The sequence below is a fragment of the Protomyctophum parallelum genome, assembly GCF_964188405.1.
Source record: "Protomyctophum parallelum genome assembly, chromosome: 22".
Classification (NCBI taxonomy): domain Eukaryota; kingdom Metazoa; phylum Chordata; class Actinopteri; order Myctophiformes; family Myctophidae; genus Protomyctophum; species Protomyctophum parallelum.
The window spans coordinates 9037627-9056343 of NC_139714.1; the positions used below are offsets into that span (position 1 = coordinate 9037627).

At 41.8% G+C, this 18717-nt stretch overlaps 1 protein-coding gene across 1 annotated transcript; it reads left to right on the forward strand.

Moving 5' to 3' along the window:
• Positions 1–1528: 1528 nt before the first annotated feature.
• Positions 1529–18689, forward strand: slco1d1 (solute carrier organic anion transporter family, member 1D1; the record flags this gene model as incomplete). The annotated part of the gene is made up of 14 exons (XM_083758036.1): positions 1529–1579; positions 3033–3174; positions 3949–4081; positions 4802–4926; positions 5539–5685; positions 7888–7986; positions 8395–8649; positions 9599–9763; positions 10590–10785; positions 13737–13902; positions 14081–14265; positions 15421–15485; positions 16236–16353; positions 18446–18689. 14 exons carry the CDS (start codon positions 1529–1531, stop codon positions 18687–18689), a joined length of 2091 nt encoding a protein of 696 aa, XP_083614162.1.
• Positions 18690–18717: the final 28 nt, after the last annotated feature.

The following is an 18717-nucleotide window of genomic DNA, read 5'->3' on the forward strand; positions in this document are numbered from 1 at the left end:
GAAGCACTTTGAGTTTCCCCCATGCACGGACTGTATGTCCCTCACAAATGCACTTTGTGTTTAATTGATCGAATAATGGAACACCAATCGCAAGCTGTTTTATTTATACATTTTTGTTTTATAGATGTGCAAATACTACACAGTATGTGTATAATATGTACTGCGTGTAAATAAGTAATGGGATATTTTATTGTTTGAGAGTCGACAGCTTTACATAGAAAAAGTAAAGCCAAATTATATTATACACTTGACGGTGGCAAATAATTGGCTTTATTTGGTAATGTGGGAATCTTGCATGCTCTTTGTCCCACTCATGTTGGCGTGTCAGCTATGTAAATAATATACAGTAGTAGCGGTATTTGCAGTTATGTAATGCGTTTCATGATGATGCACAGCAGAATTATGCGATTAGGCAAAATTCTTAGTAGTTATTAGAAATAATCACATCACAACTTGTAATCATTTTCACTTTGTATTGTAATTGTCATCTCTAAAGCACTTTGTGTAACTCTTTTGAGAAAGAAAGAAAAGCGGTTTTTTTACTTAATCAAAATTCAAAAGTATCAATAGCCTACTGCAATGTAGAAATACTCTGTTACAAGTAAAAGTCTTGAATAAAATAAAATAAATACCTGAGTAGTACAAAAAGTACAAAAGCGTAGGTATCAAAATGTATGTACCAAAAGTAGAAAGTACTCATTATGCATACGTTTTCAAACGTATAAAATGTGTAAAAATCTTTTGACAACAGCAGATCTACACATTGATCGCAACACATTGTGGGCTTGTAGACTAGATCGGCTATTTTCAAATGGCCAAAATGTATAAGTAGTGGCCAATGTTCATAATGTTCAATAATCAAAATCTACAAAGTAACTGCCAGTAGTAACTAAAGTTTTAAAATAACTAAAATATATAAATAAAAAATAAAACATTTGCCCCTGAGATGTAGTGGAGTAGAAGTAAAAGTATTGAAATGTGGACATACTCCAGTAAAGTAAAAAAAACAATACCTCAAAATTGTACTTAAGTGCAGTACTTGAGTAAATGTACTAAGTTCCTTTACACGACTGATATCTGTGGGCAGCAGCCAGTATGTGTCCGACCCAACACCAGGGACTATGGGCTGTATTTTGCGTGTCTTAAGTACCAGGTCTTATTCCCTAACTTGAGTAAACTAAAGACCTGGAGGCGTGATCAATGCCATTTGGCTATTCTGAGTGGCCAAAGAGCATTGATCACGCCTCCAGGTCTTTAGTTTACTCAAGTTAGGGAATAAGACCTGGTACTTAAGACACGCAAAATACAGCCCTATGTGTCAGACGACCAATTCTCCACCTCCAACCACTGCACACATACTAGTTATATTTTATTAACATACCGGTATACTCTATCTTACAGATTGGTTAAAATAATTGCAGCGATTATGTGTTTCTGGTTTCTGCATCACTAATTGAATTCTGTTTCTCAGATCTCAGATCAGATCTCACAGTACCTTTCTCTCTGTGGACCATAAGCCTGCACCATCATGAGTGTTGAGACCAAGGCACCCCGCGAGGCTTGCTGCTCCAAGCTCAAGGTCAGCACCGTTGTCATCAGCGTTTATGTTTAAAAGGCACTTTGTGGTTTACTGTCTAAAGCAGGGGTTTTCAACAGGTGGTCTGTGGACCACTGGTGGTCCCTGGAAGTATTGCATGTGGTCCCTGACCATTCATTTAGTTATGTAGGATTTGTTGATTTCCTTCCACTAGTTGAGAAACAGTGAACTGAATGACCTGGTGACCTATGATGACCGTCCATGTAGTCATTTACTGACAAATTGGAGGTCAAGAAATTCCACAGAAAAAGGGAGTAAGAATCTCAAGAGAGGGAAGTGCAGCGGATTGTCTGGTTCAAAAGGGGATTATTTTGGTCTGAAACGTTTGAGAACCGTACCATCCATATTCATGAATGAGAATTTTTGCCAAAGCATGATATGCTTTGGCAAAAAACTATATCATAGTCCTCCATGCCAAGATGCGCATGATGTTTTCAAGATGTAAAGAGAGTTGTGAATCCGCTGATCATTCTGATCATCAAAATGATTGGGAGAGAGAAGAAAATCGTCCAGTGTAGTAATAGTATTAGTAGTAGTACTAGTATACATGATGTTTGATAGGACCAAACAATTACAAGCTTTACGCAGTAGCCTAATATCCATTCCATATGTGTACATTTGTACACTCTTTAACAAGTCTTTAACGAAGAGTTTAACGAACAGTGACCTTTCGTTAAAAAGTTACTTTTACTATATGCCAGACTTGGCCATTTAACCACCAAAGGCATATTGACCTGTTGTAAAACACTGAACTGCAAAGCATATACAGCCTAGGAGCCAAGCCACACAAAGTATAGACCACTAATGGTTAACTGTCTTTACAACATGGCTTGATCGTCTTAAAGTGTTTACCGACCCTGGTGCAAGAAATTGTAGACCTGCTACATTTACACAAGTAGATTTTAAATATTTATTTGCTGCGGGCGAGCAGTAAATAAATGTAGTGCCTGGACAGGAGTCAACCCACAGAGCCTAGTCCTTCCATGCGCCAGAAGCGTACCTCTCAGCCTGTGTGGCCTTGGTCTTTCCCTAATGGGACTGATTGAGGGTAGCTACTGGGACGTAAGTCGGGACTTGATCACCCCGGCTGGGTCGCCTGAGTGAGGGGTATGATGTTCGAGAGACCCGAAACCCCGATGACCTTGGGATACATCACTGAGGATACGTCCCAGGTGCATCCATGCAATGTTTTTTGTTGTAGATTGCCATTTTTTGTGTGTAGTCAAATGTAGATCACATATGGATATTGTTTGTTTATTTGTGTGTGTGTGTGTGTGTGTGTGTGTGTGTGTGTGTGTGTGTGTGTGTGTGTGTGTGTGTGTGTGTGTGTGTGTGTGTGTGTGTGTGTGTGTGTGTGTGTGTGTGTGTGTGTGTGTGTGTGTGTGTGTGTGTGCGTGCGTGCGTGCGTGCGTGCGTGCGTGCGCTTTTTTTGCAGTTCTTCATGATGTCCTTGTGTTCTGTGTACTTTGCCAAAGCCTTCGGGGGCTCCTATATGAAGAGCCAAATGATCCAGATTGAACGGAGGTTTGATATACCCAGCTCACTCATAGGAGTCATAGATGGCAGCTTTGAGTTAGGTATGTTTTCCCTGAACTCTAATAGTGCTCATACTGTATATGATCTGAATTGAAGCCCAGAATGGCATGTCAGTAGGCCAGAGTATCCTGACTGTATGATCTTCAATCCCGTCGCTCCTCTTTCTTTTCATTTAAACTGATAGGGATTCTGTATTGAGGCGATGCATTGTTATTGTAGTTCACAGCATGTACCGCGAGGGGGGGGGGGGGGCAGTTTGAGCCGAGCTGAAAAAGATGGCACAAGGTGGCCCGCAACGAAGTATGAATTGAATTGGCTGGCTAGAGCTAATTATTAACAATAATTATCTGTTGAACCAGATAAACTTCACTTGTTTGTCCTACTGTGTATATATGTTATCCTGTGCGTCAGAAAATAAAGGGACAGGGAGCTAGATTAATTATAGAAACCTAAACCAACTAGGCGCAGTCATCCGCACCAATGCAACTCCTTGCAACTGCCATTGGGGATAATCGTGCCTCTATACTGTACATGTCTCTATACTGCCTCCTATGTCCAGCTTTAAGGGTTTGTGTAAACACAAACATTGTCCTAACACAAACATTGAATGCCATTGACAATGAACGGCCAGTTGTGAGTGTTGAGTGTGCAGGCAGCGTAGGCAGGTGGAGCTTTCCAGCCCATATATCCACCAATAGCTATGGTCCAATTACTATTTTAAAATGAAATAATGCTAGGGAGATAATGTATCGCAATAGTGTCCTTCATTCATTCATTCATTCATTCATTCATTCGTCCATCCATCCGTCTCTCAGGCAACCTGATGGTCATAGCCTTTGTGAGCTACTTCGGGGCCAAGCTTCATCGACCCAGGCTGATCGGGGCCGGCTGCCTGATCATGGCGGCTGGGGCCTTCTGCACAGCCCTGCCTCACTTCTTCATGGAGCCGTCAGTGCACAATTTCATTCATATTTATTTTACTGTCCTTTTAAACCTTATAAAGCCAGCTACTGAACAATAATACAAACATACTGTTATTTTGTTTCTTGAACCTATATATTACACGTTTAATGCTGGGACTTCACCCATTTTCAATGTATCTTCTCATGATGAAATAAATCGAGTCCGTCTAACAGTGACATCATCGATAGGGAATCCAAGCTAATAGAAACGGTGGGCTTTCTATTCCTGGAAAGTTAACATGCTATAATGGAAGCCATAGTTCTCACGTTAATACAAATTAAATACTTTTTTTTTTAAATCTCATTTGAAAAAGATATCTGTCAAACGATGATGTCACGACTCACTGGTAGACTGATGTCCACAGCTCTTCTGTGAGACACAGACCAAGTAGAATTCTTTCTTAAATTTTTTACCATTTTATCATGAGCATTTAGTGAGGACTTATATGAAGATGGGCGAAGTAGAAAATGGGCAAAGTCGCTGGGTATATATATATATATATATTCCACAGCTACTGTATATCAGGGGTGGGAAACTTTGAAAATGGAGAGGGCCACTATATTTCCTCACTCACTCCAGAGAGCCACATTGCATGGTGCCCATGTATGCTGTATGTACAGTATATGACCTACGTGGAACCCACTTCAATGTAACAGAGTGACTTTGTTGATCATCTGTGATTATTGCTTTGCCTCCATCTCTCAGGTATAAGTATGAAACCAGTGTGTCTCACAACACAGATGTCAATGCCACAGACACCAGTCTGCCCTGCATGTCCAACAGTAGTGTCATCGCTGAAGATGAGGTGCCCTCTGCAGACAGTCAAGCAGGTGACATGACGGCCACGATCCTTGCTGGGGATAATATTTTGCGAGAATTATGCTAAGAATATACTCCACCACTGTAGGAGTCTCTGATACTCCGAAAAAGACAAAAATGCTTTTGTAACTAAACTGCACTTTGGTACACAAGTTATGCTCCATCATTAAACAGTGTCACGCACCGCTTGTAGTTTTTACGCCTATATTTTCGACACGTGACACTGTCTAGTGGAATAGCAGATCTACAAGCTCACAATGCGTCGCTTTGTCTCGCGTTGTGAGCATCTAGATGCTTATGTGCACTACTTCTTAAAGATTTAAGTTTTCTAATTTATGGAATTTGTTAGATTTTTCTATTATTTATTCTTTCTTTTTTTTATAATATTAATGAAAAAGAAAATGTACGAAACCAAAAATTAAGGGAACCAATAAAGAAATGTGCCTGTGACTCACAAATGGGTCCCGAGTCCGACCCACTGTTTGGGAAACAGTGATCTATTCTAAATCACTGTTATAAATCCATAAAAAAACATAACCAGTACTGTATAGCTAATAAAATAAAATAAAATAAAAAAATAGATGTTTTCCCGGTTTTAATAATGGGTTCTTATGGCTCCACAGCCTGTGAGAAGGCGGCCGGCTCCTCCATGTGGGTCTATGTGTTCCTGGGGAACATGCTCCGAGGCATCGGAGAGACACCCATCATGCCGTTAGGAGTGTCCTACCTGGACGACTTCTCCAGAGAGGAGAACACTGCCTTCTACCTCGGTGAGTTAATAATAGCTAGAGCACTGGCCCCACCCAGTTATTTAGGTCGTTGTCCCTTTTATGCCCATATATGGAGTTATTTGTCAGTCATGCCCAAATATGGAGTCTATGCTAGATGTTTGACATCACACCATTGTGATGTCAGAACAGGCCAGCTCCATTATATGGAGATCTATGGGTGATCAGGTGTGATCAATTGGCTAATTTGGGCCCTGTCCACTCCAGAGCCCTGGCAGAGGCTTTTGTGCTGGTTCTGGACAACAGTGTGTCCCACCGACTCGAGGCTGGGCTCTGCACTCCCTGTGGTGGTGTGGCACATGTGTGTCGACTTTGAAGTCGTGGGGTGAACGGTTCTCGAGTTACGTGGATTACCGATGTATGGTACACACACACGCACGAGACGTGGTGCTAATTTATAGATGGATAATAATAATCTGGATGACTTTATCTCCAGAGAGGAGAACACCGCCTCGGTGAGTTATTGTCTTATCTGTGGAAACGAGTCAAACATTATTGAATGCCACAAATCCTACAATTCCAAGAGCTTGTCAGTCACAGGGTCCCCAGTTCAAATATGATTATTGTTGGAACCTTGGAGGGTGACGGCCTGAAACTGTTGAGAACCACAGCATGAATGAACACTGACGGGAATGAATGAATGAATTGAGTAAGAAGAGTCAGGAAGGAAGGAAGGAAGGAAGGAAGATTGATTGATTGATTGATTGATTGATTGATTGATTGATTGATTGATTGATTGATTGATTACATTATTTGTATTTCAAAAAGGAACTACAATATGCATATTATTAGTTACCATTGTGGTCCATTGTAATCAAATCAACATTACAATACATACACTACATTACATATCAGCAACAACACTACAAGCAACTAGAAAGGCACAGTTAAAGTGTGCTTGCCCCGATGCAAGTCATGGGTTGCGGCCGTCGAGGACCTGAGGAAATCAGCAGGTGAAAAATGGCATTAGAGGCCCCCAGATTTGGGTTTGATTGGATGTTGTGTTCATGATATGTTGCTTTTATTTTACATTATTATTTGACTTAGCTAATTGAAATATAGTTAAATCCCAATTATTTGGGGGCTTACTTGCAATACCCTCACGGCCCACCAGTGGGGCCCAGCCCACAGGTTGGGAATCGCTCGTCTAACCTGTCACCTACTCACCTACTACATTTCAGAGTGTATCTGGAGCTAGACACTGGGGAAGCAGCAGCAGTTTACAATGTCTGAAAGTGTTCAAATTCCAAAACCAGTCTTACTCAGCTTAACATTCCATCATTATTGCAAAGCTGTGAAAAAGTATACAACACACCAAAAAGGTTGAATGCATCCAATCCAGCAATAATGGAGTTGAACATTTTTAAGTTTGGTTGTATGTTTCTGTGTATAATTTACACAGATGACACATTTAGGCATTTAGCAGACGCTGTCATTCACGGCATGTGCACTGTGTTCAAGCAAGGTCAGAGTAAGAGTCATTAACCCAGTCAACCAGCAACAGGGTGAGAGGTCAAGTAAATAGACTGCTAAGAAAACAAGTTAGAGCTACCAGGATAGAACTAAATTATTAAACCAACAGTCATAAGTGTTATAAATACTTTAGATTAGGGATGCACCGATATGGAAATCATTGGCCGATACTAATACGATGTTTAAAATAATAATTATGGCCGATGCTGATACCGATATATGTTTGTTTATATAGTTTTTGTTGTTTCTATTTCCCCTTCCCCTCTTCAATACAAGAAATAAATGTTCAGAATCTACAGTTTGGTAGGCTGCAACACACCAACATGGCCAACGCACAATGTATGCTTATCAACAACAGATAAATATCGGCTACTGCCATCGGTTAATGTTGTTAATTTTAATTGAATTTCTCGACACCGATATTGACCGATAACGGCAAATATCGACGGATATACCGATATGTACCTGATACATCGATACATCGGTGCATATCCCTACTTTAGATCTTTTCACTGGGTGTTTTGGATTCCTCCATTTCACAGATGTGTTCTACTGTAATTCTAGCTCTGCCGTTGCTGCGACTAAAATGTTCACTTTTCCATTTCCAGTATCATTATTCTGTAATGGCAAACATTCATGTTCTGTCTGTCTGTCTGTCTGTCTGTCTGTCTGTCTGTCTGTCTGTCTGTCTGTCTGTCTGTCTGTCTGCAGCATTCATCCAGACCGTAGGTATGCTCGGGCCTATTGCAGGGTACATGATGGGTTCTTACTGTGCCAAAATCTACGTGGACATCGGCGTTGTGGACTTGGGTAAATCAATGTTTTTAAAGTTCCAAAACTGTAACATGGAGAAGCAGAAAAATACCTTTCTGTTTGCCGCTGCCTTTCACCGAGTTATTTTTCATTTTATTTTTATTTCTCTTCTGCACTAAATTGTATTTATCTTTTACTTCATTTCTTTTTTCTTTTATTGTATCCTATTATGTCATTTTAAATGTTTCAATTATTCTTCTGGATGTATTGCCTTGTTGTTGAAATGTGCTATACAAATAAAATTGCCTGGACTTGTCAAAAGGAACAGATCTATAAGCTAATAATGCATGTGATGTGGCACGTCTTTAGCTTGTAGATTGTCTTTTTTTTCTCTCTCTCTTGCAAACGCCACAGTGGTACAACAGAATATGACTTACTGCTTCATCTTTCTCCTTCTCCTCCCAGAGAGTGTTACCATCAACCACAAGGACTCTCGTTGGGTGGGGGCGTGGTGGCTGGGCTTCCTGGTGACCGGTACTCTCTGCATGCTGGCCGGGATCCCTTTCTGGTTCCTACCCAAGTCTCTAACCAAGCAAGGCCAGAAGGATCCAAGCAGTGTGGAGCCGTCCAAAGAGGCAGAACAGGAGAACTTTCTAACGGAGGACGACCGTGCCCCCAAAGAGGAAGAGAAGCCCGTCTCTCTGGCTGAGCTGGCCAAAGGTGTGTGTGGAACTGTATTAAAAAAGGAAACCCATTGAAGCCTAAAATAGTGCAAATCAATAAAACATTTAATACGGTTAAATAATTATATAATTATAGTGAGAAGTGTTCCATAATGGATCTATATCTGTCAAATCAGAATTTTCGAATAGCAAAGCAAAACAATTTGCAATGTTCAAATTCAATTAGCATTACTTATGTAAACAAAGGTAACGGTAGCTTTGGCATATTATCTACTGTGTCATTTAGTTGTGCTGGATAAGGATTCTGCAATAAAACAAAACAATAAATGTGCATGCCAGGGATCAATAATGTGTAATCTACTTTGATCAGAGTTAATCTCTCTCTCTCTCTCTCTCTCTTTCTCTCTCTCTCCACTAATAAAGTGATATGGTTAGCTAGTGTGTGAGGTTTAAACAGTGTTGTGACAGACCTGGTGATATGGTTAGCTAGTGTGTTGTGACAAAACAGACACAGGTGCAGGCATGTAACTTCTGTAACACACATGTACTGTATATGTTTAGGCAAACCATACGTAGCACCTGTACATGTGGAGTTTTTGAACAAACCTACTTTATGACCTGAGTGTAACAACGGCTAATCATTTCTTAGCAATATCATTGAATTAATCTTTGCTTTTTTAACCGCTTGCATACACCTTACAGTATATAAGGTATACTTTATTGTCGACTTGTACTTGGTCACTGGCCTCCTTTTTTTGCTTCTATAGCTAATCTTAAAATAGATCAAATAGAAAATATGCTGATGTAGCTATTCAAGCTGTAAGTTGTAAAAAAAACTGTAGATAGGCTGTTTTCGCAGAATGATCACCTATTTATTTTTTACGACATGCCCAGAACAGGGACCCTAGGGTTAATGTGGCTAATAGAGCTACTGGCGTTGACCGTCTTTCTTTCTCATTGTCCTTTTTTGTGTCCTGTGTCATCAGATTTCATTCCTTCTCTGAAGAGGCTTTTCAGCAATGGTGTCTACCGGCTCATCATCCTGGTCTCCCTTGTGGCTGTTAATGGCTTCGTCGGCATGATCACTTTCAAACCCAAGTTCATGGAGCAGATCTACGGCCAGTCTGCCTCCAAGACCATCATGTTGATAGGTACTGTACAGTGTAGCACCAAACATGGCTACAGTTAACGTGTTGAGAGGTACAGTACAGTGCAGCACCATCTTTGTTGTCGTTGTTTAACGCACTTTGAATTCCAAGAGGCAGTCGAAACAATGATGTTGTTGGAAGGAAGTGTGACTTCCAGAGATCAACTTAACTTGAAAGTGAAGCGCAAAGCACTGTAGGTGTTCCAATTTTGTGTTTGTTTTCACATATAGCCTATAAAACTGTGGTATGTTTAGATACAAGCCATGCCTTTCTTTACCAAGGGCTCCGACAGGTCTCACTCTGTCGCAGAACCTTTGCCCAAGTGGGAGTGATTTTGTGCAAAAAAGGCAGTCCTGGGCTCCATCACGTTGTTCACGTTTGTACATGTCTGTACGTGCATGCAATGTGCGTGAGTGTTACATTATATTATTTATTTTATATAAATTACAAGCAACCTTTTTAAAGCTCAGGGCAAGTCAGTTATTTTCTATGTAGCGTTTTCAGAACAATTTGTTAATATTTTTTTTTAAAGGACCATTTCTACCCAAAGTAAGACCGACATTAGAAGTTAAGTGGCTCTATCCTAACTCTAAATTATAGGAAGTGAAGTGAGGTTTGAGCTTAGATTTAAACTGCTACAGTAATAGGAAGACTAATTCAGATAAAACGTCTCAATAAGTTAAATGCCTACAGCCTGATTGGTTGTTTTTAACTGGAGACTGGATGAATGGTATGGTAATATGCAGTACGACAGCCATAAAGACAATAATTTGTCTCTTATACTACTACTGTGTAAACATGGCTCTCTCTCTCATATTCTATCCACCAGGTACCATGAGCCTGCCCGCGGTGGCGTTGGGCATCATCACAGGGGGCTTTGTGCTGAAGCGCTTCAAACTGGGCATCATTGGAGCAACCCGGATCTCCTTTGGCACCACCTTGCTGTCCTTCGGTCTGCTCTTCATCCAATTCTTCCTCTACTGTGACAACACCCAGGTGGCAGGACTCACTGTGGACTACCAGGGGTGAGTCAGTGGTCCTATATGTTATTACTGTGACAACACCCAGGTGGCAGGACTCACTGTGGACTACCAGGGGTGAGTCAGTGGTCCTATATGTTATTACTGTGACAACACCCAGGTGGCAGGACTCACTGTGGACTACCAGGGGTGAGTCAGTGGTCCTATATGAATTTGATTGTCCTTTTCCCTGTAAGAGTGATACTGGTTGGTTGGGGTGCATGTGACCTTATCCGTTACAATCAATCTGGTGAAAAAGAAGGCTGTAACATGACTGCTGATGTGTACGACCGCAAACCTTTAACCGCAAAAGTACAGTTAATTACTTTCATTTGATTTGTGCATAGAAGCAAATAATTTGGCAGAGACAAACTTTTATTGACGTTTCAGTTCCATTCCATGTTCGTCTGATGCACAAATCTTTTTATTGTTGAAATGTTGGGGGAAAAAAGATGGTGTGAAAGAATAGATCGATGTTATCACTCCTTTAATAGTTTTTTTTGGGTAACGGGAAATGCTCACAGACATATCTGGGGGACAGTAATAGAGAAATAGACAGTCCTTCTGTTACATTTATTGCATAAAGTTATACACGCTGAGGAAGGCTTGACGCAGAGACGCGTCCGTGTTTTGTTTGTCTGTGCAGCTTTATGCAATGAATAAATGTACCAGAAGGACTTTGCTGGCTATTTCTCTACAGTGATTCTTCGTGAGCCGTGCAGCCGGTAAACTGCATTGTTTTGACGGAGAGTGCTCGACTGCTCGTTTGTCTCTTCTTCTTTTGCTCCACTGCATACTTTTACTTCACTAGATTTATTTGAAAACTTTAGTTACTAGTTATTTTGGAGATTTTGATTATTATTATAAAACACACACATCAACCAATTCAGCCCTATACATTTTGGCCATTTGAAAATAGCAATGCGTGCGATGATGGGCACATTGTGAGCTTGTACTGTAGAACAGCTATTTGAAAACTTAAAATGGGGCATACGTATAGTCACATTATTGCATAATGAGTACTTTTTACTTAAAGATGGAGTGCCACAATTTTTGTATTTTTCCAGCTTTTCATGTGTCTATGGGGTGACAGTACTTCATTAGACACCCTGGAGTCGTTTTTATGTCCAATGGTGTAATATACTTTGTATTTAGGGTTTCTTCCTGGAGGCTGAACCCTTGACGGTCAAACGGGCCAATGAAGTAAACACGGATAGTGTGACGTAAAAATATTGCACGCACACACGCACCTCCCCCTCTATACATATTTTTTAAATACGACAACCTCTGTGGGCGGAGCTGCCTGCCACATACACACGTGTGAACTGAACAGCGCAGTCAGTTTGCTTTTGCTGCTCTGTGTGTGTGTCTAACTGTGTGGCAGATTTTCAAACAGTCATTTCACACATTACCAGTTCACAGCAGAGCAGACTGTTTTTCGTTAGATTGAAAGCAAGTAAATGTTCACGTCGGGTCCTCAGGAAGGAAACCACAACAAACCAGTCTTATAGCCTACCTGCTCTGCTGTATAGTTGCTCTTGTTGTTCTCAAGGAGTAGGTTGTTTCTTTTATAATCACAGTGGTCGGGCTTTGATACAGAGTGTAGTGTCACAGTGTGCATTCTTGTTGGCTGTTGTAGTCAATATGTATGTAGGTCCTAATACTTATACGAGGCTGTAAAGTCAAGAATTAGAAGTATGTTGTGTCGCGCTGGATGTCATGTTGCCATGTCTGGCTATTACAAGCGACTTGGGCTTGTTTTCATATAAGTAACTTTCAGGGGAGATGTGGTTGACTTGACCAATGATTCATGTGAAGGACCCTCAGATTAATATGTTGTTAAAAGGATTGGTGTTGTTGAAACGTTTTCATAAATATTCACGGCAATTTCTGTGACTTATTTTTGTGGACCTGGCCGCTTGTTTTTTTAAATCTGGCGACTTTTGCTGAAACTCAACGCAGTCAGATAAAGGACAGTTTTAATGCCAGGGTGCTTAGCTGGAGGAAAACAATAGCCTACAATATATTGTAGGCTAAATGATCTATCAAACTAATTGTTTCTGCTGTTAAACTATGATCGAATTGGATGATGAGCTGAGCTGATTGCGACAATAGGGTCAATATAATTGGAGGAAATAAATAAATGATTATAAAAAATCAGAAAAAACAGATCTGATATGGTATGGATGCATGGATTATATGCCTATACATGGATGGTGGCAGTATAAGTGCATAATGGTGCCTATACGATATCTCAGAAATATTGGAAGTGTTCACTTCTAACATTCACAAAAACATGAGTTTTTGTTACATTACAGACACCAATTTGCCATTTTGTAAACAAAAGGGCAGAGCCATGGGCTGTCCTTTTATAAGGAGGGGGAGGGAGTAGGACAAGTGGGTGGTCTTAAAGGAGGAGGCGGAGGGACTGGATTAGGTGGGTGGTGCTATGGTTAAACTCACGCATACCTAATGAACTGGTGGGTGTGTCCACATAAAACCATCATTTTAACAAATACTGTACACTTTTTTGAAAAAATTATACCTCATATACACCTAAATACACCTGATGATCATGTTTAAGTGTGGAAAAAAATCACGGCACTCCATCTTTAAGTACATTTTGATACCAATAGTACTCATGTACATTTTGTATTCCAGACTTTTACTTGTAACAGTACGTATTGGTACTTTTTCTTAAGTAAAACACTGTGTGTGTGTGTGTGTGTGTGTGTGTGTTTGTGACTGTGTGTGACTGTGTGTGTGTGTGTGTGTGTGTGTGCGTGTGCGTGTGCGTGTGCGTGTGCGTGTGCGTGTGCGTGTGCGTGTGCGTGTGCGTGTGTGTGTGTGTGTGTGCGTGCGTGCGTGCGTGCGTGCGTGCGTGCGTGCGTGCGTGCGTGCATGCGTGCGTGCGTAACGGACACGTGCACTGTGTTTGTGTGTTGCACATCATGCAGGGCCGCGCAGGTCTCCTACCAGCCGGAGACCATGTTGTCCCAGTGTAACATGGGCTGCTCCTGCTCCCTGAAGCACTGGGATCCCGTGTGCGCCTCCAACAGCATCACGTATGCTTCCCCCTGCCTGGCGGGCTGCCAGAGCTTCACAGGCACCGGCAAGGACATGGTGAGTCGAGTCGAGTCAAAACACGTTTGGTGCTGTACCAGGTCAATTATACTTTGCGTCAAACCAATTCAATAGAAAGGGACGCTCCGAGGTGCACATATCACCACCACGCTGGGTTGCGTATGGCTCGTCAATCAACAAAGGGTCATTTCATCACAGCACTTTGTCTTCCTCACAGGTGTTTGGCAACTGCACGTGCGTGCGGGAGATGATGACCCCAGGCATGAACATGTCTGCCGTGCTGGGCCAGTGTCCCAGGAAGGGTGACTGTGACCGCGTGTTTAAGATTTACATGGGCATCACTGTGCTGGGAGCCTTTCTGTCTGCATGCGGCGCCACGCCGGGATACATCGTCCTGCTCAGGTCAGACACAGTTGATTTGTTTCTAAAGCAGTGGTTCCCAAACCTTTTCACGTCAAGGACCCCCAAATTGACACTAATTAGCCCGCGGACCCCCATTTGAAAAGATATGAAAAGGACCCCCCCCCCCATAAGAGAAGGTTTTTACGGCGCTAGCAATGATTCTCAACACATTTAATTTCAAGGACCCCCAGTTTGACATGCATTAGATTAGTCAAGTCTACGGACCTCCATTTAATGGCATTTCTATCTCTGGGACCCCGAATTTATATTGTAAAATCAATGTTAATTTAACTCTGAGAGTGTCCAAATGGACCCCATTTGGACATCTTTCTCATAAAATGTCATAAAACATTTAGGGTGTACTTGACATGGAATACATCTAGACTCTTAGGGCCCTATTTTCGCCATGAAATACCGTTAACAATACATCTACTGATGCACAAACTTGGACACATCATCAGTGTTGTTTCCTGGAATCTTTGGGTAGTGTTTCGGGTCTTGCAACAGACAAGACCCGACCAAGACTGATCAGACCCTGGCCTGTGTCCAAGTGTCATGCGACTGCCCCTACTGTCTCTTGGGGGTTCAGTCAGTGGGGTAGATGGCTGATGAGATGTTGGCGACACTAGGAGGCTCCAGGCGCTGTGGGTTGTCTCCGGGCCTGGCTCCATCTTCGTCTGACCAGAAGTGCGGAATCCTTCTGTGCGTTGGGTCGCCGTTGCCGCTGAACAGCACACATCTCAGCTTCGGTACAACTCGAGTTCAGCCTCTGGAGTTGCATCGAGGAGTTGCACCGAGGCTGTCTTATATCGCTTAACTTCTTTGCTTTTTCTTTTTCATTTTGAAAACATTTTCAAATTGTTCAACTAGCCGATCTACAAAAAGGTTTTTCAAAATAGTAAAAAAAGGCAAAGCAGTTTAGGGATAAGGGCTATACAGTAGCACTGACGAAAATAGGGCCCTTAATGTGTATGTTTCACACCTATGTCCATGGTGCTGAATATGCACAGTGCCAGCTACCAGCTATGCACAGCAATGTGCATGATACAATCACCACAATGAATTCACGGTAGTGTTTCACTCCCTAATTAAAAATTGGAACATGTGTCGACAAAGAATAATACAAGTAGTGGATGTTTCTGTACACTGTTGTAGGTCCATCCAGCCGGATCTGAAGTCACTGGCTTTGGGTATGCAGACCTTGATAATAAGAACTTTGGGTGAGTACACCTGCAGGCAAGATATTTCAACATAGTCATTATGCACATGTCACATTTACAATGTATTCATGGGGGGGGGGGAGGGAGTTGTAGAAATATGTCAGCAATACATTCAGCAGGATTTGTGTTATTTATTTTCTGTAGCTCTGTAATTGACACATTTTCAAGGGGGGGAGGTTGAGTGATTGATTGAAATTTGTATTCACAGTATGTACATTTCAAACGAATGCACTCAATACAAAAACTGTCAATGCAAAGTCAAGTCAATACAAAAACTGCTACGAGGATGAAATCATCAGTTAAAGAAAGTGAAAACTAAATCAGACCGGTCTGAAGTGAGTGTTGCAACAGCGGTAACAGTTGGCAACAGTTTGTACCCTAAACATACATACGGACATAAACATGGGACGTACAGACATATAGGGAGGGACAGACATTACTGTTTCTAGGAGTGGTTGCACCACTCAAAAACATGTATATACCGTAACATGTACAGTAATTTCTGTACTTTTTCCAGTTTTAATAGGTGCTTTTTGAGAGCGTTGTTTTAAGGAGTCTAGGGATTGGTGATAGCTGTTCAATTGTTCGTTCATGTTAGCATGAGGGTGTACTGTAGGTTAGGGTGAGCAAAAGGGTTAAGATAAGGGCTTGGTGAGGGTTACGGAGGGTAGATGATTAATCCTTTCAACATAAAACTAGCACATTTCATTAACAAAATATATGTGTGTTTCTGTGTGTACCTGCTTTCAGCTGGGATCCCCCCTCCTATCTATTTTGGAGCAATGATTGACATGACATGTTTGAAGTGGGGCACCAAGCGATGTGGAGGCCGCGGAGCATGTCGACTCTACGACTCCGATGCATTTAGGTCAGTGTTGATTTTGACAGAATCTTTAGATTTTGTTTTAGCCATAGTCTTTTGAGTAAGTAAGTACATTGCATATAATCCAAAAATAATAAAAAATTCCGAATAGAGTTTCTAGCATTGTCCATGGTTTTTATGAAAAGAAGATGACGTCACATTGATGTTGTTAGTTCATTAACACCTTGAGGGGCCTATTTAATCCATTAATAAAATGTGCCCATCGTCAGCAAGCGCATCTTGGCTGTAGAGCGTGCGATCAGTTTTCATAGCACTAATTTGACGGAGATTATCAATATAAAGATCAAGGGAAAAGAGACCTTTTTACAGTACAATAATGTTTCAAGTTTACACAGGCCAACGGCATAACAGATATTAGTTTGCCTCATCTACAAAAATAAAAGTTACTGTCACGCATGCCAAGCTGTCATTCTCTTGTATTATGTCGTACTTATTACGTATTATTTATTTATTTCTTACTACGGAGTAACCTTGCGGCAGACTATCCAGCATGTTAGTATCTTCCACCTCGGAGGAAACTCTGGCAGTGTTGGTAGGCCAATCGGAGGCAGGCGGGGCATTATCATGTATATGCTCGGACATAGAAAAGATATACTCGTTATCAACGTAACAAGGCCACAGTAACAGGCTGAAATCAAATCAAAACAGGATCCTACAGTATTACAACTTAGTGGAGTAGGGACAGAGACCAGGGGATGACTGTGGCGTCAGAAATATCATAAATGGCCCAGGCGGTGGCGTAACCGTCTGGGCACCCGACTGGTAATCCAGTCGCAGTGTGCCGCGGGTTCGACTCCCGAGCCCGACACGGCCTTTACTGCATGTCTTCCCCCATCTCTCTCCCGTTTCCTGTCAGCCTACTGTCTGTCCCTTCAAAAACCAATAAAAGGCGTAAAGCCGCAAAAAGATATCTTTAAAAAATTACAAATTAAATAAATATCATAAATGATGAGGTCGTAAACAGGGGCTAAACAAACATTTATTTTTTTTGCAACTGAATGGCTAGAAAATGGAAATGAAGAGTTTACATAGAACACATAGTACATGCATAAACCTTCCTTAATGATTATATCCGGTTTCAGTATTAATTTATGATATTTTCTCTAATAAGGTTATTTTTGCAGTCAGTTTGTATTGGGGGTGGGGAGGGGGGGGGCGGGGGTCGTGAGACATGGCCAAAGCATTTCCGGCGGTCCCCAGCCAAAAAGGTTGAGAACCCCTGCGCTACTACATCTTATCTAAATGCACCAATTCTCTGTCTGTCTGTGTGTACTGTTTTAATCCACGTAACTCGAGAACCGTTTGCCCCACCGACTTCAAATTCAACACACGCGTTCCACACTACCACAGGGAGTGCAGTGCTCGGTGTCGAGTCGGTCGGACCCGTGGTTGTCCAGAACCGACCCAAAAAGGCCCCTGCCCGGACTCTGGACTGGATATATGGAGCTGGCCTGTTCTGACATAATTCTGACATAGACTGCATAGACTTCATATTTGGGCATGCTTGACAAATAACTCCATATATGGGCATACGGAGTCATGTGTAGGGATGCATTTCCAACTTGCATCAGTTCCAAGTAGGCCAGTGCCCAACGGGCATCGCTCTAGAGGCTCTGGACAGGGCCCACATTAGCCTATTGATCACACCTGATCACCCCTAGATCTTCATATATGGAGCTGGCCTGTTATGACATCACAATGTTGTTCTGACATTCTGCATAGACTCCACATATGGGCATGCCAGATAAAGACCTCCATGGGCATCAAAGGGCCAAAGACATAACTGGGCGGGGCATTCATTTCCATCGTTCCATCATTCCAAGTAGGCCTTGCCCCACGGGCGGGCACCGCTCTAGTATGGAAATGGAAACGAGTGAAGAGACACGTCTCAATACTGTAGTATGTTTGGTTATGATTGACAACGTTGTTCTCTGATTGAAGATATCTCTATAGCTCAAAGTTGCTTGGATTTACCTTTGGCTGCCAATGAAGTGTGTTGCTAAAGCTAAGCATTAGACACATCATAGTGCTTACATAAGTCACTGCTCACTAACTACTGTATGTGTGTCCATTTTAGATTCTCATTCCTGGGTTTGGTAACCGCGATCTATGGTTTGAGCTGTGCACTTTCGGGACTCCTCTATCGCAAAATTGTGAAGAGACAGAAGAAAGTGGCCTTGAGGAACCAATCTATGGAAAATGCTATGGAAGCCAATGGAATTCCCAGTGGACAAATAGCAGATCTACAAGCTCATAGCGCGCCACACGCTAACATCAACATCAACAACAAAGAGGATATGGAGAGAGACAGCACTATTTGACTTGTTTTTGTGTTATGAGCATTCAAGC